The 26350-nt window shown below is 39.2% G+C and overlaps 2 protein-coding genes across 11 annotated transcripts in view; one reads left to right on the top strand and one right to left on the bottom strand.

Moving 5' to 3' along the window:
* The first annotated feature begins 1126 nt into the window (after positions 1 to 1126).
* On the top strand, positions 1127 to 25749 carry NEXN (nexilin F-actin binding protein). 5 transcript variants are annotated; one of them, XM_042819876.1, is made up of 13 exons: positions 1127 to 1212; positions 9815 to 9896; positions 11349 to 11430; positions 11516 to 11664; positions 13010 to 13051; positions 14195 to 14389; positions 14468 to 14641; positions 17117 to 17302; positions 21167 to 21370; positions 22517 to 22738; positions 24176 to 24361; positions 24807 to 25167; positions 25272 to 25749. In XM_042819876.1, exons 2-13 carry the CDS (start codon positions 9870 to 9872, stop codon positions 25283 to 25285), a joined length of 1842 nt encoding a protein of 613 aa, XP_042675810.1. In that variant the 5' UTR covers positions 1127 to 1212; positions 9815 to 9869; the 3' UTR covers positions 25286 to 25749. The 5 variants fall into 5 exon arrangements, with proteins under 5 accessions (XP_042675810.1, XP_042675811.1, XP_042675809.1 ...); XM_042819877.1 differs by lacking the exon at positions 1127 to 1212 and adding an exon at positions 1616 to 1693 and having other exon boundaries at positions 21170 to 21370; XM_042819875.1 differs by lacking the exon at positions 1127 to 1212 and adding an exon at positions 1616 to 1693.
* The window catches only part of FUBP1 (far upstream element binding protein 1), a 37690-nt gene continuing 25376 nt past the window's right edge, over positions 14037 to 26350 (bottom strand). For all 6 annotated transcript variants that reach the window (XR_006168987.1, XM_042819869.1, XM_042819874.1 and 3 more), the window contains one exon: positions 14037 to 16428. Coding sequence is in view for 5 of the 6 variants with exons in the window: in XM_042819869.1 (XP_042675803.1) it covers positions 16411 to 16428 (18 nt within the window). In the remaining variant the exon portion in view is untranslated. The remainder of the gene's footprint in view (positions 16429 to 26350) is intronic.

Here is a 26350-nt window from a genome sequence, read left to right as displayed (position 1 = left end):
ATCTAATGTAAAAATATTTAATATGAAAGCAGTTTTAATACCAGTTAGCCATCTAAATTGAAATTTAAATTTGCTTCTTAGAATCCAACAAAAATATGACAATATTGAACATATGAGAAAAAGGAATGGAATGGGATCAGCTGTCCAGTTTAAATTGATTTTGTAGACCTGTTTCATTCTGCTTCTATGGTACAAAGGAGTGATCAATTTTCAACACATTGGCCAGCAATCCACCAGAAGCTGAAGAGTGGAATTTTTAGCCCTGGAAGTCAAACAGGTGACTCAGGCGGATGTCTTAACTAAGGAAGAGAACCCTGCCCCAAGGATGGTTGCTGTGCTGCAGACACAGCAGGTATCAGAGGTGTGACAAAGGCAGCGGCTGGTCTGCTGCTGAGATCTCTGCCCTAATCAGTGTCGTTTAATCGCATTCTTCTATTTCTGTCAAGTTGTTATCTCTTTTCGTGGTTTTAGGAGCTGTTTTTTGTTTTGTTCTCAGGTTTATTTCCAAATAGTCCCACTACATGAGCTAAGGCTTCCCTGGAGGGCAGGTAATGAAACATAGAACTTAAGGAAGGCGTCCAATCCTCACTGATGCACAACAGCAGTGCAGATACGTTTTGATACGAGCAAATTTGGGTGTATGTCTGCTGAAAGCTGCTAACTGAATGCCTGCCTATTAGCGTGTGTGCCCTGACTTTGGCAGTACAACTTTTCTGACCATGGCACGGGGGGAAAGTTCTGTGCTGTCCTTTGAAATACATACTGTGTTTTAGCATTGGTATCTGTTGTTCAGATTGGCAAAGGCTGAGGGCGTGTGGTTATCAGCCCCGTGCCTGTGATTCCGGCTGCCCCTTGGCTCCAGTCTGGCAGACAAAATACAAGGGAGATAGAAAGGAGGACATTCTCCTGCGCTGGGGACCGTGCAACTGGAAAGGTAGGAAACAAGGGGGAAAAGGAATGCATTCAGATGTAATAAAACCGCGCTTCTGCCTGTGCTTAGTGAAGTTTCCAGAGCAAGGCGCTGCTTTAGGCTGAACGCGCTCTGGGTTCTGGCACGGGCCGGATTCCTGTCCGCTCCATCAGCTAACTGTCACAGCACTATTATTAGGCGATTGCTTCGCGTGTGCCATAAAGCGACCGGGGAGCTGACGGCGGCAGGTTATAAAGCCGCCCCGCTGAGGGGCATGAGGCAGCAGCGCTCCGCAGCCGGGGGTGAGTGTGCTGTGCGGGACTCGGGGCTCCCTACGGCGGGGATCCGGGACGGGGACACAACCGCTGCCGGCCCCGGGGCTCCGCCGCCGCCCCGCGACCAGGAATGCGCAGCCCCCCTCCCCGGTTATTTATAGCTCCGTGGTGCTTCCAGCCCAAAATAAGCCCGTTGGCCGGGGACGGCTGTGCGGGGTGGGGGCGGAGGGGGGGGTGTGAGCTGACGGGGCGGCCGGGCTGAGCCCCCCGCCGCGCCGAGGGGCCGGGCGCGCCGAGCGGCCACGGGCCGGGGCTGAGGCTGAGGCGGGACAGCTGCCGCGCCGCGGGGCTCGCCTGGAATGCGGGCGCCGGCCGCGCGCCGCGACTTTTATGGAAAGTTGCAGCGGCGGAGCGGCGGCCGCAGCCAAGGGGCGCTCCGCAGCCGCCACCGCTCCCGCCCGCTCCGCCGGGATTACGCCGAGACGCAGCGGCGGGGCAGCGCTCCCAGGTAAGGAGCGGAGGGGCTCGTCGGACCGGACACCTCGCCGGGCAGGGGTTCGCTGCATCCCCTCTGAGAAGGGCGACGGAGGGTCGGTGGGTTCCGCAGCGCGGGCAGAGCGGCACCGGGCAGCGCGGGGCCCCGGGACGCCTCTGGAAGCGGGGGTTGAGGCTATGGAAGGGCAGGAGAGCCCGGCGGAAGGAGCTCCGGGGCGGCGCGGGGTCGCGCTACGGCGCTGCTTTCCGCGGAGCGGTGCGGTCAGAAATCCCGCGCGGCCGTGAGACGCGTGGCTCCGCGCGAGCGCACCGGGAGCTGCCGGCGCCGTGCTGAGCGGTTGTGAGCGCCGTGCCGATCGTTTGCTTTGGAGCGCAGTGCTGTTTGTTAGCGGCTTCTGCCGCTGTAAGGCAGCGCGGCTCGGGGGAAATAGTGCGCTCCTCTGACAGCTTACCAACGATTTGTCACCGGTTTTGGCCTGGGTGTAGAAGAGCTTCTGTCGATACAATGAACGTTCGCGAAGAAAACGCTGAGGGGAACGCAGCACCGTTCTGGAGCCAGCCGGTGTGCGGCTGTGTGTTACAGAGCGGTGCTGTTTTGCCCTCAGGTCTCTTAGAAAAATGCCTTGCAAAACGAAATTATGAAATGATAATTAGTCCTATAGGGAGGCCAGTTGCACTAAAGAATACACACCAACATGGGAACACATCTGGTATGTGCAGAAAACCCTCAGCGCGATACAAAACTGGGCAGCCAGCAACAGTTCAGGACACATCCCCAAGAAATGCTTTCTCTGGCCGTGTCTGGAATGCCATACATGGGTGTTTTCCTCTGTCAGATAATCCATAACTTACAACATGTGGACATTCTGCCTTGTAGCTCTCAGCAAGGAATGGTGCCACAGCCAACCTGGAAACGAGGTGGGGAAAGCTGAGGTGAGCTCAGGGAGCGCTCGGGGTGAGCCCTGCTGTGCTCTGTGCTGTGTCCTTGGTGAAGGCACTGCCCTCAGACATTGGCCCAGCACTCAGTAGAGTGGAGATGGTCAATGGAGCTCACTCCAAGTGTGAAGGATCCGTGTGTCAGAGAAGCAGCACGTAGGGCTGTGTGCTGGCATCTGAGATAGGAAGAGGCAAACTGCAGCCGTACCTCTTGCGCAGCGTTTTGTCCCACATTTCTGTGCCCGCTTTCCAAGTCTGTCAGTGACAACAGGAGGAGTTGAGCTGAAATTTAAGGGTTTCTCTTCAGCTTCTGGGACACAGCGGGGGCTGGAGGAACTGTGGCATGGGGCAAAACGTGCATTTTTCTCTCGGGGATCTGGCTTCACAATTTACTGCGCCTCGTAATCAGGATCTGCAGATATCTTGGAACATGGAATCGTGGGCCTGAATATCTCAACAGTGCTTCCCTGGGTCCCGTTTTTTCTGGAGTATGCCTACCCATAATTGCACCTGAAGGGACCAAGGAATTAAGGGGCAGACCTCTTCCACAGAGAGGAGTGATTTTATTTTTCTAACACAGCAGCTGGGCTGTGTGGCATTGTCACATCCAGAGTATTTAGAGTTGTATGAACGTATTCAAAATAGTACATTTTAATAAACAGCACAATATCTGCAAAGGCCATTCTGCTGCAACAGAAGACTCAAAATGCAACAATTTGAAAGAGGGAGGAAAAGATTGTAGATGAAGTTGAGCTAACTGAGTCAGTTTTTGGTAGGTCCTTATTAATAAGTCTAATCGTAAAGACTTCATGAATTAAATACAACTGAGTGGAAGTAGTTTTGTATTCTACAAAAAAGCAATGACTGGGCAGCTGGTGTTAATTGTCATTGCTCATTGGCTGCAGTTTATACCAGCTCAGGACCTTCCCCCGTGCCTGATAATTTTAGAATCTACTTTAGTATCTGTAATTTAGTACAACAACTGGTAGTGTCATACCAGAGAAGTTGCAGTAAGGACAGAAATGGTGAGCCTTGCTCACCTTCCCCTCCTCTCTCTAGTTCTATTTAATCCTTCTTTAAATACTTTAGCATTACGGACTGTGTTTTCCTCTCTTAAGTGCTTTGGCTGCAAGTGCTAAGTTTCCAAGTCTCACAATATGGTTTTCTTATATAATGGAATCTTCCCTGCAAGTGGATCACAAAGAGAGACAGATGGTAACCGTAACTTAGACCGTGCTGCAGAGGGCTTATTTATAACTCACAGTAGCCAGGAAGACGGCAGGGGGGCCTCCTGAAAGGAGAAATCACAGAGCAGCTCGACGGTTATTTTAAGTCCTGGCTTTGTACTCCCATTTGTAAAGAGAAGGAAAACATTTGTATTTCTCCACATCTCTCACGTGAGGATGTTAATTACTCCGCTGAAATAAAAATAAGTTACATTTAAGTAGGTAGATTTCAAGACTTAGGAGCTGTCAAACCTCTTGTGTCCCCCTAATGGTTAATTTGTTCAGTTTTAGGATGTTTTGCCTAGAGTGAGGTTTTAGGAGGTCTGTGTGAAAAGCTGAAGTGCAACAATCATAACAAATTGAGACGTATCACCAGAGCCGATGGCATAACCATTAACAGCATGCAAATAACATGCTTGAAAACAGACACAGTTGTTTTCTCTGTGAATTACCCAGAGTATTTCTGATCTATTGCCTAGTTTTCTGCATGTTAGTGGTTTTGTACTACATTTTGACTCAAAACTTTTGAGAGATGGCTTTGCATTACAGCCAGTCAAGCCGTGCTCATAGTGGTGCTTTCTCTTCCACACGGTTCCAAATGTAAACCATTGGTCTAATGTTGGAGGTTAAATTTTCCTTCTAGAAAAATCCTGCTGTATTCTTCTTCTAAAGATGGAACTGCAATCTAGCAATTTCAGTACAAACATGAAAATGCCAGGCTTAACATTTCCTGAGATGTATCTCAAGCTTAGGGAGGTAAAATGTGAGAAAAAAATGATGTAAACAGTGTGATGTGAGTGCTAAGGTGATGAAATTGGATGGGAAAAGAAAAGCCTTCACTTCTTGGTCAGTTATGTTCAATATTGTGATTGTGGGATTTTCGGAGTGCAAATCTTTGTTGAGGAGCTCCTATGACTTTTCCTCTGATATGATGATCTCAGGAAACAAAAGATAGAGTGAATCTTAAGTCTTGACAACTTCATAGCAGAAGGACAAATGTTTTCTGAAGTAAGTACACACACATGTAGACCCTTGCTGCCCTAAAGAATAAGCATTGCTTGTATTAAATAGTATCTTACTTAAAAGTTGCTATTGTTAGAAAATAGCAAAATGTCGAAGTTTCTTGGATTGGAAAATTTGCACATGCTTTCTGCAAAGCTATCAGTAGATGATGAAGGAATTATTCTTCCACAATTTGTAGGCTTTAGGATTTCCTGACCTTGAAGGAAGCCACTCGAGGGGTCCCTGAAGCAAGGTGCTGCTGCTGTTCATGTTTGAGGGGTGAGGAGGCAAACATGGGCTGTATCATGTGTAGTGAGGACCTACTGCTTTACATCCATATCTATTAGTATCAAAGGTGGAGGCAGGATGACTTACAGCTGCAAAATGTGTTGCAGCCAGCTGGCTAACCTTCAAGCACATTAACAGGTAGGTGATGCCAAAGGATTGGAAAGTGACCTAAAGTAAGAGGAGATGTGGCAGTATTCCAAATGGCAGAGATGTATCTACCATCTTGAAGGCCCACAACAAGTTAGATTAGCACATTTTTGAAAGTTCAAAGAGCAGGAATTTACAAGGATGTGGTGCACCAGGCCCAGCATTGACAGCGGGTGAAGGAAGGGATTGTCCCACTCTTCTCCTCACCTCAAGCACCACACGCTTGTTTGGTCATCACAACATAAGGATGTAAAACAACTAGAGAGCATCCAAGGTTTGTGAAGGTAGTGAAGGGTCTGCAGGGCAAGATATATGGGGAGCAACTGAGGTCCTGTGGTTTGTTCAGTGCAGAGTTGATAGGCCTCATGGCATGCAGCTCCCCACAGGGAGCAGAGGGCAGTTCTGAGCTCTGCTCTCTGTGACAGCAAGAGGGCCCGAGGGAATGGCATGGAGCTGTGTCAGGGGAGGAGCAGGTGGGGGTTAGGGAAAAGGTCTGCACCAGGGGGGCATGGCCCCAAGCCTGATGGAGTTCAGTGAGCATTTGGACATCGCTTGGAGTACTTTAAGTGAAATGAAGTCATTCCTCACAAGAGATTAACGTTAGGACTAACTTTTCTGCTCCAGCCTTGCATTAAGGGTTCTCTCAGACCTTCATGAAAGAATGAGGAAGTCAAAGGGTCTTCATTAGTTTTAAGTCATATTGATTATTATGGGATATCACTTACCTACACAAAAGAAGATAAACTCTTAAAACACCCAAACTCAAAAGCACAATACACGAACGTACTTTAAAACACGTAGCAGGCACATCCAACCTGCTGTCCTGGGCTGAAATCAGGGCATGGGGTGCAGTGTGGTGCCAGCTAAAGTTATGGCAAATATGCTTATGGATTTTGATACACTGGCTGAACACAGCCCCGTGAGCCTCAAAAAATATGCAGCCATGCTTTCCATTTTGATACAGGAATTTGAGAAGAGGTTTCAAGATTGCAATATAATTTATTATATTATATTATAAATATTATATAATATATAATATATTATATATAAAATATAATATATATTATATATAAATATTATATTATTATATAAAAAATATAAATTTGTTTTGTTTGTGAGTCCATTTTCAGTCAACATAAATATATTCCATTAGAAAATTCACAAGTAATGTATAGAGTTGCAATAAAAAATTTGATCATGTCTCTTTACCAGACTTTTATAAGCCCTCTCTTACCAGAGTGAGATCCTTTCACTTCACAGTCATACCTTCCTCTTGCCATTGCTTTTGCTGTACGTACATTTGTGAGCAACTGAAGGATGAAACACAGCAAGAGTAAGATTTCATCCATCATCTCTGATGGACAGCTTGAGAGCTCACTAAGAATTGCACCCACTGCCATCAAACCAGACTGACGCGTTAGTTTCACAAAAACAAGGTCACATATCTCACGAGTTCTTTGGTTTTGTAGCTCTCTTTTTAATGTTTTGATAAAAAGCATTAAACAATTTAGTGTTGTTACTTTATATATATTAAATACGTATTCTGAGGGCTGCTTGGAAAGTAATGCCTCCTATTTTGTTACATTGTCCCATGACATCAGAGGCAGACATTGGAGGGACGGCAGTAGAGGCTGAAGCTTCCCACCAGTATTCTGTAACATGTTGCTGCGTGGCAAATGGCAGAGGGGCGGCCTGACCAAATGGCCTCTGGCTTCATGCACACTTTTAGGTCAATGCGTGTAACTGTATTCCTCCATGTGGAAAAAATGGCGCTCACTGACCTAGCTGAATGGTGATGGAGACCAAACAGTGGATGCTGGCACAGTGAAGTGGTGGATGGTGTGTTTCAGCAGTGGTTGTAATGGATCAACTCCAGTGGTGCAGATTTTTATGACCGCAGCATGCAGGGTAAAATTGCACAGCTAATGGTGGTGATGGTGGTGACTGTATTGAAAAATAGCATTCTGTAGCTGAGAATTTGTTCTCTCGAACTGATACAGTGCTCTTTGTATTGGTTGTCTTTTTCACGGAGATAAATAGGAGGCATTAGTTTTGGATCAACCAACACATATCCAGCCCACAACAATTCCCTCTTCACTCTGCAGCCCAGGCAAGCCAAAAGGTTGGACATCCATGGCATACAGGGACCTTTAGACCAAGAATGCTTTTAAAGTTATCTGTCTTTCCAGACACAACAGAATTGTAAGCTGCTTATCTGAAAGTAAGTAGGAGCTTACATTTAGTACTTCTGCGTCCACAAGTGACAAACAGAAATGCATTCTATACATATCACTCTACAAAGAAGATCTTTACAAAAAGATGCTTGTCAGTCTGATTTGGGCAATGACTTTACATACTCGTTTGAAAATGAGAAGCCAGATGTTGAAGCTGAATTCCCAGAATTCAGGATTTGTCAGTCAGGGCAGGCCGTGGTAGCCAAACACTCCTGATTCCTATATTGTGACTGCTCTGGCTTAGATATCTTGGGATATCTAAGAATCTCATTCAGCAGCTAAAGCAGCACCAGCCACAGTGGATGCCTTTTGCGTATTTCTGAAGAGCCAACATAAAGACAATTCCTAACGCTCATTATTTTTAATGCCACATAAAAATTCCCACATTTGTAGTCTATTCATAATTAAGAATGAGAGAATTTAAAGCCTGTTTAATTAAGCATAAGGTACCCTGCCATTCCCATCTTATTGTAAGGGGAAAAATGTAACAAAAAAAGGATCAGAGTGCCTTCATTCCTTACATCCCTAGGATCCCTAGGATCCCTAGGATTGCAGTGTATTTTTTGTTTTGCATATTTCTCCATCTTTTGGAAAAATGAAAAACTTGCCTGGCTCATCTTTTTTTTCCTTTTTATTTTTTCCCTCCCCCAAAAGATACTACAGACAAAGATTATAAAAAGATCATAAAATGCACTCTTTTTAACTTTTCAAGGAAGTGTCATTTCTACATCAATATATCTAAATTCAGCTCATATTCATGTGACAAAGTCCTTTTGTAATTATTTCACAGAATCATAGTATTTTTAAGTCTTGTATGTGCCTAACACTGGCTGGTGGGGGATGTCAGTTCCTCAGTGCACTGTGCATAGGAAGAGTTTGGAACTCAGACTGACCGCATTGCAAAGTTGGGGCTTTCCTTGATTTAGCAGGAGAAAGGGAGTCAGGAATAAGCTGTCGTACATTAAAGCAAAGCAGATTCTGTTCCACGCTGCCAAAAAAATACTGAAGGTGTAACTGAGCCATTAGCATGTTTCTTGTGGTAATAATCATCATGGTTCTATTCAAGTAAATTTGATTTTCACAGACATCAGCCATGATGATCATCTTGACTCAGGAAACCGAGTGCCTTCTAGGAATTGCTTGCTTATGGTTTTGCCAGAAATCTTTAAGTCTTAACTACAAAGCTTCAAAGCCAGTTTAGTGCCCACTGGAAGACTTCTGTTTTCTAACTTTTGCTGTAAGAACGCTAAGCAAAAAATGTTGACATCAGCTCAGATGGAACACGTTCGTTTGTTTGTTTTTTCCAAGGAGTAATTATGGAGTCTGAGAACTGACAGAATCAAAGCACAGTTTTGTGAAGATTCACTTCCTAGAATCAGGGCTATAAATAGGATTACTAAATGACTACCATCCATGGACTAAGACTCTTCTTTTAGGTTTGAATAAAACCACAATATAACTTGTCTGCTCTCGTTACACCCCAGTCACATTCAGTTCATTCATAAAGTGATGGTTTGGCCTCTAGAACAGGGAATGCTGCCATTTTTGGTCACATCCTTGTGTGACATGGCACTCCCGCTATCTATAGTACCAGATAGTTTTTAGTTGTTCCTGAAATGTTTCTCTCCACTTAATAGTTTTCATCCCCTCAGAACTGCATACATGCGGTATGGGGCAAACAAAAAAAAAAGTTTTGGCTGTGATTTTTCTCCTCTTTCAGACTTGTACAAGTAACCTCACAAGGTAAGTCAAGATGCAAAACCTAGCTGAAGCCTACCTCCATTCTCTTGCACACTCCATGGCAGTAGGAAGAAAGCACTGCTTCTCCACCAAAGCCGTACAAAGGCAAGGCAGCATCTCCAGCAGGCAGTGTTTGGCCCGGGTGTTCTGCGGACTTCTTGCAACCTGAGCTCGCTGGCTCAGACCTCAGCCTGAAGCGGAGCAGCAGAGGTGCAGAGCACATTCCTTTCTGCTAGCACAGTATTGAGAAAAACAGTTTCGTAACAGGCAGCCAGGGCAGCCAGAGCTTGGCTGAAAGCTCGGACTTTCTTTTTAAAATGGAAATTAAAAACCAATATCTGGGACTGTGTGGAGGGGTATGAGCATGAATAGTGAAACACAAGCTTGTTCTTTTAATTACTGTTGCATACTTAGAACCTATTCATTTCTTCGTGAACCTCAAAGGACCAAATGAAATTGTGATACATCAGTTTCAGCCCATGCAAACTTATTTACAGGAAGATGGTCAAAGCATCATTTAAAAGGAAAAGAAAGGAATTTAACTAGAACTGTTTCTTTCAGGTAGAAACTGAAAGCAATCTTAAACATACCAGGTACAGAGCGGCATACCGTAACCATGAATGACATTGCACAGAAAACTGAGGTATGTACTAATTTTAAAGTAATCAAAGTAATATAGGAATTTACAACTGATGCTTGTAAATAGGGCAGTTAAAAACAATTGTAAAATACAATTATCCTGCAAGTCTGGCTGTTACTGATTTTACCGTAAGACAATTGAAGGATGCTTCAGAGCAGCTTAAGGAAGATCACCTGATTTGATGAAATGTGGGAAGTGTTCTTATTGGTATTAAAAATGAATGAAGAATGCAAAACTAAGCTAACAAAATATGAAGAAACTTCATGTTGGGGAAAATTCAGGCTAAAATATTATTAGAATTATTAAAATATTTCTTCTTGTGCCATGATACCATGAGTGGCAGGAACAAAAGCAAAACATCATTACAGTATCTGCTGTTGGTTTAGGTGGAAAATATGAAACAGACTTTCTTTCAGCCAGTTTTCTCAGCATAACTGTATTGACTACATTTCAGCAGTCACTGCAGTAAAAAGATGGAAAATGTAATATTGCAAAGTAGGTACTTCTCTTACTTAGGTATTGGCAAAGATGTGTTCATTACCTTTATCAGGATCAGATTCCTGCAAGCCGGGATCTTGACCCTTAACACCATAAAATCTCTGGATGAATTTCTCTGAATATTAAGAAAAGAAATAAGTATCTAATATATTGGAGGTTTTAAATGAACTAATAGTACCATGTATTTAAAACCATTTACAGATGTGGAAGAGTTGCAGAACACAGGCGTGTTCTATTACACGTCTGCCTATTTATTTTAAATGCAGTCTTAGGGGTGTAGGACCTCTTTGAGTGCTTACGATTTCAATGCAACAATGCAAATCTATATATAATGTTTAAGCCCATAGAAATAAAAAAAAAGTGTGCATTTATATTTCTCATATACTTACTTATGCGTCACAGTTTTTAAGTTTAATACAATGCCAAAACTTGTTTAGGATATTTCTGTATTTATTACTGTTTAGTTTTGAACAAATACTTAATAGATGATGGCTGGTGGCACAGAGTTCATAATCCCAAATGTACATTTATGTTCTTACATTCTTTCTAATCCAGTCTGCTTCTGTTCATCTGTTTCAACTTTCTTTTTCTTATCTTCATTTCTTCTATATCTTCATCAAGATTCTGCTTTCTTCATCTAAACCCGTCCAAAAGTCCTATGTGCCCAAGCTTCACAAGGGTGATGTAAAGGATAAATTTGAAGCTATGCAGAAAGCAAGGGAAGAAAGAAATCAAAGGAGATCTAGAGATGAAAAGCAAAGAAGAAAAGAACAATATGTTAGAGAGAGAGAATGGAACAGGAGAAAGCAGGAGGTTACTTTTCTTTGCAAATATTTTATGTTATTTTAATATTCAGTATTGCACGTGAAAGTATTTTCACATTATTTAAAGACAGTATCATTGGAATCTCATTTAAGGTGTAAAAACTGTTTACTTTTTCTGTATTTCATCAACCAGATGAAAGAACTGCTTGCATCTGATGAAGATGACGATACAAAGTCATCTAAGACAGACAAAGGTTATGTTCCAAAGCTAATAGGTAAGAGAGGCCAAAGTTTAAAGGCCACATAACCCGCTGGGCAGGTATTAGATCTCGTTACCGAATTGTGTGTTTCATACCACAGGAACTGTTAAAGGCAAGTTTGCAGAAATGGAGAAGCAAAGACAAGAAGAAGAAAGAAAAAGAACGGAAGAAGAAAGAAAGCGCAGAATTGAGCAGGATATGATTGAGAAAAGGAAAATTCAAAGAGAATTAGCCAAAAAAGCACAGGAGGTATGGTGATCTGATCAAAATAAGGTATAACTGTAAATAAATCAGAAAAAGTTTTGTATTCAGCAAAAGTACGCTTTAAGATTTCTGATAGTAGTGGTTTACATGGGAGATACTGAATGGGATGGAACTGGGGAAGAAAGTGAAGACAAATATTCTCTAAATAATCTTTAGGGTAATCGTTTTTTAAGCTTGAGTTACAGGCAGAAGCAGGCAGACATAAAATGTGGTAGGAGTAGAAACCAGGCACAAGCTGGGGTTTGTAAGTGTTTATAGTATTTACTAAATTAATCTGAAAATATTGCTTTGATTTATGAACCCTTACTTTAGGCAATTTTTGCTTATTTATAAGTAAGTACAGTTCAGTGATAGATAAACTGAGGCAAGGAAGAAGTAGGAAAATGACCTCATCAGGCAAGTATATGAAGGTACAAATAAACTAAAAGTCATGATAATTCAAGTCATGTTTTATTCCTTCGTCACTTTGTGAGCTGTCTCTGCATCCACACGTAAATAGACTCTAACTGTGCCAGTAGAGGAAATCTTGTCATTTGTAAAATTTTGCACTGGGGCATCATATTAAATTCCATTTGTAAGTTTTCTTCAGTGCTGCAAATACTGCAGTGCAAGTAAACATTGAGATGATAACCAGGACCATAAGATTTATTTATTTTACAAAAAGTTAGGAATATTTAATTTAGGTTGGGGTTTTTTTTCGTATGAAAAGAGGTTTGGCTTTTGGTAAGAAAAGAGAAACAGTACTGCAGGAGAACTCAGTTTTCAACAAGAATTTATATAGTCTTTTCTACTTTCAACATTGTTACATTGCCTGCTAAAAGTAGTTTTATCCAGCAAATATTTAATTTACTTTGAAGGACAGAATTATATATCATGGAGAATTTTAGAAAGAATGTTACTGTATAAAACTACCACTATTAAGACTCCAAATACAACAGACTTTTTGTTGGCAGCTGAGGGGAAGACAGTGTCACTAAAATCAGAAATACTTCTGCTTTCATGTTTTTTGGTTTGTTTGTTTTGGAATACAATTATGGAATGCTCACATGAAGAATGAACACCTAAAGCACTTTTCTCGGTCCATCACTGAAGTGTTAAGAATGCTGAAGCATGCTTTGTGTACGATGTCACGTTACCTGTTCCTCAACTTGCTAACCTACCCGAAATATTCCACCAAAGGCTCAGCCGTTACCATCTCTGTGAATTTAAGTGCTGCATACATATCACTGACACACACACACACAAAAAAAATAAAAATCCAGTTCTATGTTTGAAAATCTAAAGGCAAAGAGCCAAATTAATGTAATCCTATGAAATTCTTATTTAATAGATTGATGACTTTAACAATACGGGAACTGAATCAGCAGCAGAGGTAATCAGCTTTTTTTTTTAAAGAAATGTTCACCTGCATTTTTATTCACTTTGCTTTATTACTGTAATATGGGCTGGGAGGAGTTCCAAAAGGGCACAATTATTTCACTGCAGATCAACCAAGACCTAAGAACTTTTTAAAGCATGCAGAAGTGTTTATCTGCACTTAAAACTCAATTATTTAAGTTTTAGAGCCTGAAGCGTGAATAGTATGTTGAAGGGTTCAGAACACCTCAAACACAAATATTCAAAGCCACCACAATGATTTGAGGCATACTGACAATGATACTCTAAATCCTCTGGCTTTGGAAAGTATCATCATAAAGCTCTTTGCCTTAAGCTTGTCACTAAAAGGGGGTTCTGTCAATATACTGATGTTTGAACAGTGGTCTCAACTTGCTGGTAACTTTTTTTCCCCTCAAATGAACTCATTTAACACATGGGTTTCTATTTTAAATCTTGCAAACAAATATATGATTTCAAAAATCTAGGCTTGAAGGTCCAATCACCTGTCACCACCACAAAATCACATTCCTGTTACAGTTAAAAAAGAAAACAACACACCACCAAAACCTATTACTTCTAAGTTATTTGACAGTGTCCTTGTTATTATGGTATCTAACTTAAAAAAAAAAAAAAAAAATTGGGTGAAGCATATTTTGGTATTTAATCATTAATCATTATCATTAATTTATGAAAATAATTTTGAAGCAGAGACATCCTTCGAAAGCAAATTAATCTGCTTGACAAAGAACAAACTTCTAGTACTACCTTATCCCAACCACTGTATCTCTCTTATATAGTAAGAAGTAGACTGCCACCTCAATTCCTACACATTCAAAATTCAACTTGTTCTTATCTTATCCCAATAATGAATACTTATAAGAAATAGTTAATGAAAATATATAAAGAAATGACACCTTGCCAGCAGTTGTGTTTTAGGTATAATTCAGTCTTGATGCTTTCAGATATTACAAGAAAATTAGTGACTGTCAGAGGCAGATAGTTTTATTCTTGTTAATACTCAGTACAAGTAATTATTTTGGAACTTTTGGTGCACACAGGTAAAAAAACCAACAGTTTAAGAATTAAGTTACCTAGAAGCCAAGCTTTATGAAAATATAATAAATATCTTTTTGGACAGGAAGGGGATGATTCGCTACTGGTTACAATAGTGCCTGTAAAACCCAACAAAACACCTGGGAAGATGAAAATAAACTTTGATGACACAGGAAAAGAAAGAGCAGAACAAAAAGGCAGACCAGATGAAGAAATGAAGCTTAAACATGAGGAACAAAACCAATTCCTTAAGGAAACCAAGTGCCTTTCATTTCTCACGGTAAACCGCTCATCTGAGAACATCTAAGCAATAAACATGTATTATCTAGAAGGCAACTACTGCATTTTTCTTATACAGGGTGAAAATCAGGACAATGAAACACAAGCATCTCTGTCACCTGGTAAGCTGAAAGTAACTTTTGAAGAACTTGAAAGACAAAGACAGGAAAACCAAAGGCGGCAAGCAGAGGTAGAAGCAAAACAGCGTTTAGAAGAGGAAAAACGTGCCTTTGAAGAAGCGAGGCAGCAAATGGTAAGTACATGTTCTGTGCATGTTGCAATAGAATTTTGATAGAGGATATGCCTTTACATCCACTCCTAAACCTGATTCTTATTGCTTAGCTCCATTTCAAGCTGAAAATTCTGTCACCACTAAGTTTTGAAATAGACGCTCTCATCTTGGTTCTAACTCACTAACCAAACAGGCATAACTCTCTTATTTTAATAAAACAAGGAAGTTTTGTGTTATAAATTTGTTGTCAATATTATCAGTTGTCATATCTGCACTTTGTAGTACCTTAAGCTGTATATCCTCAAGAAGAAAATTACTTTTCTGATTTGATCACGAAATTCATTTGTTTCAGTAAGCAATTTTTATGAAAACATTCTGTAATTGGAAAATGCTACTTCTGACTCCCACATTTATTTATAAATACAATATATTATGGTTTTTTTTTAAATTTGTTTTTATGAAGAAAAGGAAAGACAGGTTGGCTGTCTTGCAGGTAGCGGTGTGAATAACAGCGTACTACAAATTACAAGATTCAACAACAAAACGTCACTCAACTCCTGTTTTATATAATTTGCAAAACTACTGCCAGTATCATAAGCCAGACTTATTTTAGTTCAACTATAAACAGACCTCACCATAGTTTGCTCTTCAGTCACATTAAAGGAATCACTTAGCACTAGCTAAGATAAGATACACCAGATGCTTCAGTACTGTATTTGCTATTTTGCTACACTCTCTTTGCAAAAGCTTTATTTTGAAGTTCTCTGTTTAAGTATCCTTCCTCTATACAGTCTCAAACATTGTGACTTTGTTCATTCACATATAAAGAAGTTTAATGAGTCTCGTTTTTTCATATTTCATGAGACCTCTAAACATATTATTTCTAGGAACTTGCTAATTTTAACTTTAAAAGAACAGTGTAAACATAAATTACCATTCTTAAACAAACAAGATCATTATATTGACTATATTTCAAAAACAAATTGCTGCTCGAGGGAAAAACAAAACAAATGAAAAACCAGCACAAGACAGAACCTCCAGAAAGCTGAACTTCTGAAATTCCCTCAGCTCAGGCAGATGCCAAACCTGAAGTTAATACCTGCTTCACCCCTGCCTCTTGTCTTCCCTCTACCCTTGAAAAAAATTACCTAATCATTCCATAACAGTAACCTTGGCATTATGTCACTAATACTCATTTTTGTTTTCTTTCTGGAGTAGAGATACGAGTGAAAGAGAAAAGAAAATGAAGGAGGGGGAAATCTGCGAAGTTACTGTAGCCACTCTAATTGAAGTTTTCTTCACATCTCCCACCCTCATATATCTGCATTTATTAACCAAGTCATATAAAAGTCTGACAATTGAATTTACAAATTCAAAAGTAAAACAAGTCTCCCCTGTGGCCATTTTCTACTATGCAGTTATATCTGGTATCAGTGGTTGTCAAAATGTCAAGTAAAAAGTTTCCTTAAAGGAAGAGTTCAGCACTTCAATTCCTTAGATTCTTTTTTTTTTTTCTTTTCCCTTATGAGTTCCAAATAAAAGACCTCTGTAATTCCCTCAGCTGTCTACCCAACATACCAGGCTTGCTTGCAGTACGCAGATAGTTGGAGTATTAATACTCTTGACAGTTCCCAGTCAATTTCCACCATTAATAAATGAGGCACCTCATGATATGCTCTGAAGATGGTTCATTCTTTTGTTCTTCGCTGCAGTTTGCAAACAATGGGTTTCTCTTGGCAGATAATGTTTACTGGAGATAAGAAATAATGAAATATCTCACTTCCCTTTCTTCAGTGATGATTAAATGTCTAAAAAGAAGAGAAACAAAAACGTCAGTCTGGATTCAAGATGTTACTTTAGTTTTGCTATAAAACTACAGCCTTCTTTCAAACTGCTAAGTGAAAACTCAGTGGTATAAAAGTCAATGAAAATGATGTGAAGAAAGTGAATAGGGAGTGCTTGTTTACAGGAAATAATCCAACCCTGAAACTATGAAACAGCTACTTAATTGTTTGTCCTTTTCCTGATAAGACATCCTGCTTTGAAGTACACCTTGAAGTGATTTAAATAAATATAGAAGGGATATGGGATTCTGAAATATATTTCCTCTCTCTCTTTGCTGGTTAAAATGAAGTTTAAAAAGTTTCTTCTAGGAACCAAACCATCATATAGAATCATAGAATCCTTGGAGTTGGAAGGGGCCTCTGAAGGCCATCTAGTCCAACTCCCCTGCAATGAACAGGGACACCACAGCTACATCACTCTGCCCAGGGCCTGATCCAGCCTCACCATGAAAGTCTCTATTTTTTCTCCAGGAGAAAAAAACAATTATAAAGAATCAGAAAGGAATTAGTGGAGTATTTATTATTCAGAATGGATACATAAACAAACCAACCTTATCTCAGTATTACATATATATATATTGTATATATATAAATTTATATATTGTATATATATATATTTATTTTTTTTTCCCCCTCTCTGTTTTCTCTATAGATAAATGAAGGTGGCCATGAAGAATCTGAAAATTCTGGTAGAGAATTCCGTCCTGGTAAACTTAGGCTCAGTTTTGAGGAGATGGAAAGACTGAGGAGAGAAGAGGAAAAGAGGAGAGCAGAACAAGATGCAAGAAGACGTATAGAAGAAGAGAAAAGAGCATTTGCTGAAGCACGGAAGAACATGGTATGATACTTTGTTTAGTATTTAGTTTATCATTTTCCATCAGTCTCCACAATGAAAGGGAAAAGTTTTAAATACAATCAGGTATATGCTCTAACTTTATTTATTAGTTTACCCTACGAATTATTAGAAGCTAAACTAATCAAGGTTCTCCATAAAAAATTATCAAGAAATTATCCTTCCTCAAAGCAAGCCTAGAAAAGATCTCAAATGAAAACCAGATGCTGTTTCCAACTGCTAGTACTATGCTAGGTGCAACAAACATGGAAAGCAGAGTATCTTCAGAAGGAAGTTTTTGTTTTTGGCTGGGTGCAAGGAACAAATTCCAGTCTCCTTAGCTGCAGTTTTCCAAGTTAATCTCCCTACACTTTTTACTCACTTAAATGTAATTAATGCCACACTAGAAGAATGCTCACTGCAAGTGCATATTCTGAGGTCATCTGTGGCCCTTGAGGAAGGAAAAAACGAAGAAGCTGAAGTCAGCTAATTGATGTTTTTATTGTATTTCATTACTTGTTCAGAGAAACAGAAAAGGCAACTTGTGGAATTTACTGTTGCAACTTTTTATACAGAACATCAATCTGGAACTGATCCCTGTGATATATGATGATAGAATTTGAATTAAGATTATATCAAAGATAAATTTTCAGGGAGCTGAAAGACTGACACAGTGACATTATTTGGAAGGAGAGATGGATGCCTAACATCGGAGAGTCGGAGCAGTAGTTCATACACAAAATTGCATGGAGTCTTTCACTGCTTATTCCAAGAAGTTCAAGTTTCAGCAGGCTTTTGGATATAAGCCAACTACTTTCTGGTGGATGCTAGGAAATACAGTGTTAAATTAGTCTAATACCAACTGAAATGCAAGTATTGTATTCTTCAAAACAAAGGGCAAGACGTACCACAAAAGGCTGTGGAGTAACACACATATCTGGCAATCTCTTCCTTCATCCCCCGGTGTGGCTCTACTGAAAGACCATCTGCATGCCTAATTCATTTTCTTTTTCTCCATAATTCAAGGTGATGCTTGTGAAGCAAATTAACATTTTGTATGGCTTTTAGTACTGTTAGCAGTGCTCCCTCTGGCTGAAAATTGGGCTGAAGACAAGACCTCTGCTTTGAAAGACTACCCACAAAATTACAATGTAAATTTATACCTGATTTTGTACTGGAAAGCAAATATTGAAAATAATGTCTGTGGTCTGTGCACACCTCTGAAGTGGGAGCACAGTACCTTAAGCCCCTGGAAAAGGAGTGCTACTGGATTTCTGCTATTATAATCTTTATGAAAAGTGAGCAGATAATTCAAAGAAAGTAAAGCAAAGGCACAAAAAGCAGAATGCCTTCTGTTTTTTACTGCTTTCTTCAGAATATTTTTTCTGCCTGTGTAACAAAAGCTTAAGCATTCCGGCAAGAAGAATCTCATTGATTAATCAAGGCTTAATCCATTTGATGCAGCACAGCCTGCAACTGTAACAGCAGACTTAAAGATGTTCACTAGTCTAAAAAATTAACTGAAGACGTTTTTAAACACACACATGCTTGAAAAATTTTCTGTTAATTAGCATCCTGAAAGAATACAGAGTTTCCTTAGAACAGAAAATACAAGCGTTATCCACACCTACACAATATAGCAGCAATGTGCTGATGTGCTTTTTAGCATTTTAAGAACACATTAGTCATCTCACTCAGAATTACTAAAACCTCGTGTTCATTTTTAAGTGTTTAAATTGTTGTTTTAGAACCTCTTCAGACTTCTAGTTCTTTTTGAAAAAATACACACAAACAGAAGTAGTAACACTGCTGCTGAAAACCACAAATGCTACCTCTACCTCCTTTTGCAAGGACCTCCCAATTTTACATTTTCTTCTGCTACTTCCACGCCTCCCACTATCAACTTGATCCTTTTCAGACTCAAGCATTCATTTCTCTCCACTGTCAGTCGCTTTCCATTAGTAACTACGTGAAGAACCTGTCTTTGTATGAACAAAAGCTGTTCTATTTTGTATCAATCACTGTTTGCCCACTGAAAATTGGCTAGCAGAGCTGCACACCACTGCTGTTGCAGGACTCTTTCCCACAGCTCTCTGTTCCCATTTGTAGAAATCAAACCAGACCAAGCCACAGTCTCACATATAATATTTACCAAGCTAACCACAAGGGTTTTGTGTATCACACAATTCAGCTGATATTATCCTTTCTCTTTTTTTCTCTTAAATCAGGAATAAGTTAGCTTACTATCCTTTCATTACTGGCTCAAAAATCCAAACAGATGCAGTTGTTTGGTCATATGCACTTTTTAAGTTCATACACAAATATGTTAATACATTTTGAATTAATGCTTCTTGCTTCATAAGCATACAAATTCATACACCATCAGAAAGAGACTTGCACAGCTCTTTATCAACTTAGCTGTAGTTATCTCCTAAAAAATATGCAGCTCTGCATTGTTTTCACTGAAGGAAATAGTTTACAGCTTCATTTTTTGGACTCCACTTCTCCATGACACAATTTCTACAACTATGCTTGTATTATGCAAAACGAATGAAGAATGGAAGGAATGGTGGGGCTGAAGTCCAACTGAAAGCTTACTCACAGGGAAAATTTGAAGGAAATCTATAGTGACTATGAGTATTTGGTTGAGCCAAAAAGAACAACAACAAAAACCACAGAACAATTACTGAAGGATCAAATAAAAACAGAAACTGGCAAAATAGGTCAGAACAGCAGTATGAACAAAGATGGCACAAGCAGCAGTAGAAAGTGCAAATTACGACAGCAGTAAGCAGCAATAAAGGAGAAAGGGAAGTACTAAAGCATTTTGATGTGCATATATATATATATTTAATAAAGTTAAAACACTTTCTCAATTGAAAGCTTTGATCCATTAATCCCTTCTAGAATTTGGATGATGACTCCTGTTAGGAATGTCCAGAATTTCAGGCAGACTGGGCTCCACAATGTTTGCCACAAGACTTTTCAAACATGCACTGACTCAATCATGCCAAAAGCTGTTATTTTTGTGCAGTTCTGGATCAGTATTTGACCTCATCTCACACCTTACAGACTGCTCTTGTTGAGAAAGTCTCTATCAGTGTGACAGGTTTACATAGTTACACACGCAAGTAGACTCACATAGGTTTTTACCTAGAATTTGTTTTCCTATGCAACTCAGATGGCTATGCTATCACCCCTGCTTTAACAAGTACAGTGGAATCAAATACTTGTTTCTAGATTTCCTGCTTTTGGAATTAATTAAGAAGTGCTTTTCTGGGGCCATACAATCCTTTTATAAATTGGTCAGAAAAAGAAGCCATCTTCTCATGCAGAATGATCATTAACGCCCAGCCAGGCTGCGCAGCCTGAGAAAAGGACAGGGAAACAAGGAAATCCTCACTACAATGAACTGGCAACATGATTTTGTATCTTCCATTTGTGCATAAGTTTCTCACAGACAATTCTTCTCACTTATACATATTAGCAATAGTGGTATCAAAGAAATATAACACAGTTTGCTAGAAGAAAGACTACAGATACTTCAGTGTTAAGGGCAATGCCATTTAGACAAATACTTCATTTAAGGACAGCCTGTGGAATGAACAGGAATTTACAGCTTTGAGTCCCAAAGCTGCTTTTAGAGGACACACTCTCCCATCATCTTGTAGAAAAGACTGCATTTGTACAAACACCTTCATCTCCATTATAAAAAGTTTAGTGCTGTAGTAAGAAAGAACAAAACCCCCAAACACTTTCCTTCTCAAAACATGAGACCTGTTGCTCCATTCCTGCATCTCTCTGCTCTGTGGCAGAACACTTGGATATTTCCTCCCAAGTCCCCCTGCCATTAACAATCTGAATTTCCAGCAGGTGCTGGATGATGATGAATCACCAGAAATGTTTAAAACATTTTCTCAAGAATCTCTCATCCCTGGTAAACTGGAAATCAATTTTGAGGAGATGCTGAGACAAAAGATGGAAGAAGAAAAGAGACGCACGGAAGAGGAGCGTAGGCAAAAGTTGGAAATGGAAAAGCAAGAATTCCAGCAGTTAAGACAAGAAATGGGAGAGGTTTGTACATCAAAAGATGTGTTAAGCATGCTCTGAAGAAAAATACAATGTTCAGAGTTCAGAGTTCAAGATTTTAACTGGGAGTTCCTTTTTAAGGGATTTTAAAACCAATGCTTCTGTATTACGTGAAAAGAATGAAAATCAAAAATATCTTTTTATAATGTTGCAGTCATTTAATTAGTGATCCACCTACTAAAAAACTTGTATCCCCTTGCTACTCTTAAAGTAAAAACAATTTCAAATTTGTCCTTTCAGCATTTTATTTTAGTTACCTGCAGATTCTTCTGTGTAAATAAAATGAATACACTGTCTTTCCAACCCAGGGAAAACAGAAACACCTAGGTTCAAAGTTAAAAAATGAAAAAAAAAAAACAACCAACCAAAAACAAAACCAAAAGAACAAAATTCCTGCCCTGTTCAGGGGGATGCGGTGTTAAATAATTTGGAGAGAATTACAGTGACCTCAGGTTGTTTCTAGTGAGTGTATCAAGGATTTGTAGGCTGTCACAGCTCATTTTAAGAATCACACACAGAATTCGCCTTGCATACCAGATGACTGGAACATCACATTCATGAAGCATACACCAATTTGATTTGGTTGTGGGTGGTAATTTTCAGAATATGATTCCCTTTTGAAAATTAGGGAATGACTTTTTTTTTTTGTAAGCAAAGCTAAAGCAAGTAATAGAAGCTTGTGGGCTTTGCAAGGACATTTTGCATGCTGGGGAAGAAGACAGACAACTGAAATATATTCTCTTACTGCCTTCAGAGGTCATGAAGTGATAGAGCACAATATAAACAATTACAGCTGCAGACATAGTTTGACTACAGTGTCCAGAAAGGTCACTTCTTTTACAGCTGTGACATCCTGAAATCTCGTTTTTTTTTTTTTTTTTTTTTTTTTTTTTCCTGTAAAACCAGAGAAAAGACGTTTTAAAATTAAAGCTTAAAGATGCTATAAACTCAGTATAGTCCAGACCACACTGAGAGAAAAGTTATTGGGGAGAAAAGATCTTCAACTTGAAATAAATCCAAGCTAAAAGAATTGTTCAAGTGCTTAAAGTTACACCAATCTGTGGGGAGAACAGGTAGTGAAAATAACCAGGATATATTTTCTATCTGATATGTTCTGTTATTTCTAAACAGCTGGAAGAGGAGTCTGAAACTTTTGAGCTAAGCAAAGAATATGAAGAATTAATAAAGCTAAAAAGAAGTGGTTCCATTCAAGCGAAGAATCTGAAAAGCAAGTTTGAGAAAATAGGACAATTATCTCAAGAAGAAATACAGAAAAAGATTGAAGAAGAACGAGCCAAAAGAAGAGCAATGGATGAAGAAATAAGAGAAAGGGAAGCTGAGAAGTTTCAAGAGGTAATTTGTGTTCTGTATGGTAATGATTTACTTAACTAGCACAACTAATAGTACTGGGCACTACTATTGCTTTCACCAAAATTTGCTGTATTTCCAACACGATTCTGTCCTTACTTCTCTGTTCCCTTCTTTGGATGTATGATGGTGGTATCTCTAAAACTGCACCAGTTTATCATCAATCATTTGCACTCAAGCAGAGATGTGTTTTTCTGCTCACACTTCAATTCAGCACTTTAAGAAACTGCTGGCCTGAGGTGCTGAAACATGCTGACTTTTGAGTCTGTTCTATTAATGGTCATGCAAGTTGCTGCTCCTTCTGAACTCTAATTCGCTCTCCACCAGATAAATCAAAGCCCCACACTGAGGCTTTAATATCTGCAATCATTCACTTCAGTATCAGTTCAGAACGTCTTAAACTTTTAATTTAACGAGTGACACTAACATTTCTATAAGGTCAACAACCTGCTTAAGTGTTGAAGCCAGAACAGCATGACATAAAGTTAAGTGACAGCACTTAGCATTGCCCCAGGAGGGTACGCTGCTTACACGGGAAAGTAAAATCTCTAGAAAATATTTTTCTAATACATTTGAAATTACTTTTGCAAATATTTTGTATTTCTGTCTTCTCCCCTCCCTCATCTACTCTACAATAATTTTCTGTGATCATTAAGCTGTTTATTTTCCAAAAAATGGAGCAAATGCCCAGCTAAAAATAGCAATCCACAGAGTAGATAATTTAATTGGGAAGGCCTGCTTTTCATGGCCACAAATAAAAAGGCCAATAGTACAAATAAGAACTTGTACAAGCAAATCAGCAGTGACTTCTAAGACACCAGCTATCTGCACAATGCGAAGAAAGGTTCCATATCTCTAGTACGTGACAGTAAGAGACAGCAAGTATTCCAATTACCATTTCTATACTTTACAAAAACCCTGCATTTTTCTTTTCCTTACCTTAGTTTAACAGTTTATCGTCTCTAATCCAGAGCTACAGCTGTAGCCAAAGTTATTTCTATTGCGTTATTACAACATACTGCTATTAAAGTGCCATCAAGAGTGGGGCATCATAAGAAACATCTGAATTCATAGTACAGACTTCTACCTGTACAATACATTGTTTCTTGAATCCATACCTTGCAGACTCGAGCAAGTTGTTTTAGAAAAACTTGTAATTGAAATATTAGACTAAGGTTCATCAAATGAAATGTTTTTGGTAATTTTTAGGGGGAAAAAAAAATCACCCATCTCAGAACCTGAGAAATTATTAAGAGACTTCATTTTAAATCCAACATTAACAAATCTGAGGGGAGAAAAATAACCAAAAGGACTCAGGGAGGCTTTGCACAGTTAAGTTTACTGATGTGTTAAACTAGTACTATCGCTGTGAACATTTAAAAAGTAAAACATGAGTATCTCCTATTTTTTTTTCCCCCCAAGGATGACGAGGTAGATGTGAGACCAGCCAAGAAATCTGAGGCTCCATTTACTCATAAAGTAAATATGAAGGCACGTTTTGAGCAAATGGCAAGGGCTAGGGAAGAAGAAGAACAGAGGAGAATTGAAGAACAAAAATTACTCCGCATGCAGTTCGAACAAAAAGAAATTGATGCTGCATTACAGAAGGTAGAGATTACAAAGTACCTTTTCTTCAGTCCTCAATGTCATTTAACTTGGCTTCTGATTACCACTTCTGGCATTGTAGCCATCAGTATAAAACGAGCATTATACTTACATAAATTACTGTATTTGTGTAATTGCTTTTGAGTTAATATTTTGAAGAGCACGAGAAATATGTTGGAAGCAACCTGCAGTTTCCTTTAAATATTCTGAAAATGCAATCACTATTCATGCCTATACTTTCCCCTAAGACACCAACCATACCAGCTACATTAAAACAAAGTTTAGACAGCACTTGCTGCTTGTTCCACATTCAGAATGTTGTTTTCTAGCATGGATAGGCATCTCCCCTTCTTAAAAACAACAGCTTTTCTGTAATCAACTACATGTCACTAGCAGTCGTGCTGCTATTGCTACTCTGAAAATTCTAAACTGGATTATTTTAAAACAGAAAAGGGAAGAAGAAGAAGATGATGAGGGAAGCGTTATTAATGGTTCTACTTGTGAAGATGAGGAAGATCAAGCTCGATCTGGAGCTCCCTGGTTCAAGAAGTCACTGAAAAACACATCAGTTGTTGATGGTGAGCCAGTGAGATTTACAGTTAAAATTAGTGGAGAACCAAAACCTCAAGTCACATGGTGGTTTGAGGGGGAAATGTTGCAGGACTCTGAGGACTATCAATATATTGAAAGAGGAGAAACCTATTGCCTTTATTTGCCCGAAACCTTCCCAGAAGATGAAGGTGAATATATGTGTAAAGCAGTCAACAACAGAGGCACATCTGCTAGCACCTGTATTCTCACCATTGAAAGTAAGAGTTAGTATTTTAATTTGCTTAAATCTCAAATGCTCTTCTTGTATCTTTCCTATTATGAAAAATCTATTAATCTCTCTCTTAACCTTTTTATTTTCTAGCTGATGACTACTAATGCTCTACTTTAGCTGGAATCTTTCTTCCCCTCAAAACTTTCTTACTGCATCATCTCTTTTTCTGATGGGGCCAACTAAAGAAAGCAAGGATATGCATTGTCATTCCTGCATCAGATATGAATAACCTTCAAGTTGTGCATCCAGGTTCCTTGCTCAGTACAGAATTTAGTATGGCAGGCTAAAAAGAAGGAATCAATGTGTGAAAGATCAACTAAAAGGAAAAACTGAATGATAGTGGCGCTCCCATATTTGAAGACCAACTGTTGTGTAATAGTATAAAGCTAAATACACAATCTGGAAACTTTTGTAGTAGTGTAAATCTACTGGTATAGTTTTGCATGAGCACTAAATATTTAAGCTGTCTTACTTTATCCCAGAGGCATAGAACTGGCAAAAGGAAATACTTATCGATGATTTTTCAAGAACTCAGTGTATTATTTTTAAACAATAAAAGATTACATAACTGCTCACTTTCATTGTTCTGTGGTCTAAGAGCATTAGTTTGGTGGCTGTGTTTTTTTTTAAATAGACTTGCATTTGAACTCTTAAGCTCTTATCAACCCATGCAGTTGGTAATCCAAACAGTACGAATAATCTCAGTAAGGCCTACAGTTATCATTACAGCATCAACATTCGCTTGTAAAAAAAAAAAAATCTTTTTCATTTCTTAAAAGACACAGAAACAGCTGGCAATGAGCCAACAGTCAGTTGACAGGAAGGAAACATTTTCAGCAAGTACATCGTTTTTCAACTTTCTTTTGATGCAGTGAATTTACTGCTGCATCTCTAAACTACACCTGCTTGAGGCGTAGTTTATTTTTCAGTAAGATCTCTAAGGTATCAGTGCTAAAGTCATTGTGCTAAACCCATCTGAACTTTTTAGCATAAGCTTCTTTAAGAGTTACTTCACAAATAAGCCACATTTTCAACTGAAGAGCACATGCAGAGCCTTAGCACAAAACATGATAAGCTAGAGTAGTTTAAGTTTATGGAATCATGTAAAAATTATTAAGAAATTTTACTACGGTAAACATGCTGACTGCCATTAGTATAGTTACCTATGG

The sequence above is a fragment of the Centrocercus urophasianus genome, unplaced genomic scaffold (genome assembly GCF_019232065.1).
Source record: "Centrocercus urophasianus isolate 14NV4802_14NV808 unplaced genomic scaffold, USGS_Curo_1.0 seq_18, whole genome shotgun sequence".
In the NCBI taxonomy this organism is placed as follows: Eukaryota; Metazoa; Chordata; class Aves; order Galliformes; family Phasianidae; genus Centrocercus; species Centrocercus urophasianus.
Note: the sequence above shows the minus strand (reverse complement) of the source record. Positions and strands in the feature narration are given on the sequence as shown.

Coding starts and splice junctions, on each gene's coding strand:
- NEXN (XM_042819876.1), top strand. CDS start 9,870: ATGAATGACATTGCACAGAAAACTGAG. Junction 14,390..14,467: donor AGTGCCTTTCATTTCTCACG/GTAAACCGCTCA, acceptor TTTCTTATACAG/GGTGAAAATCAGGACAATGA. Junction 21,371..22,516: donor TAAGACAAGAAATGGGAGAG/GTTTGTACATCA, acceptor ATTTCTAAACAG/CTGGAAGAGGAGTCTGAAAC.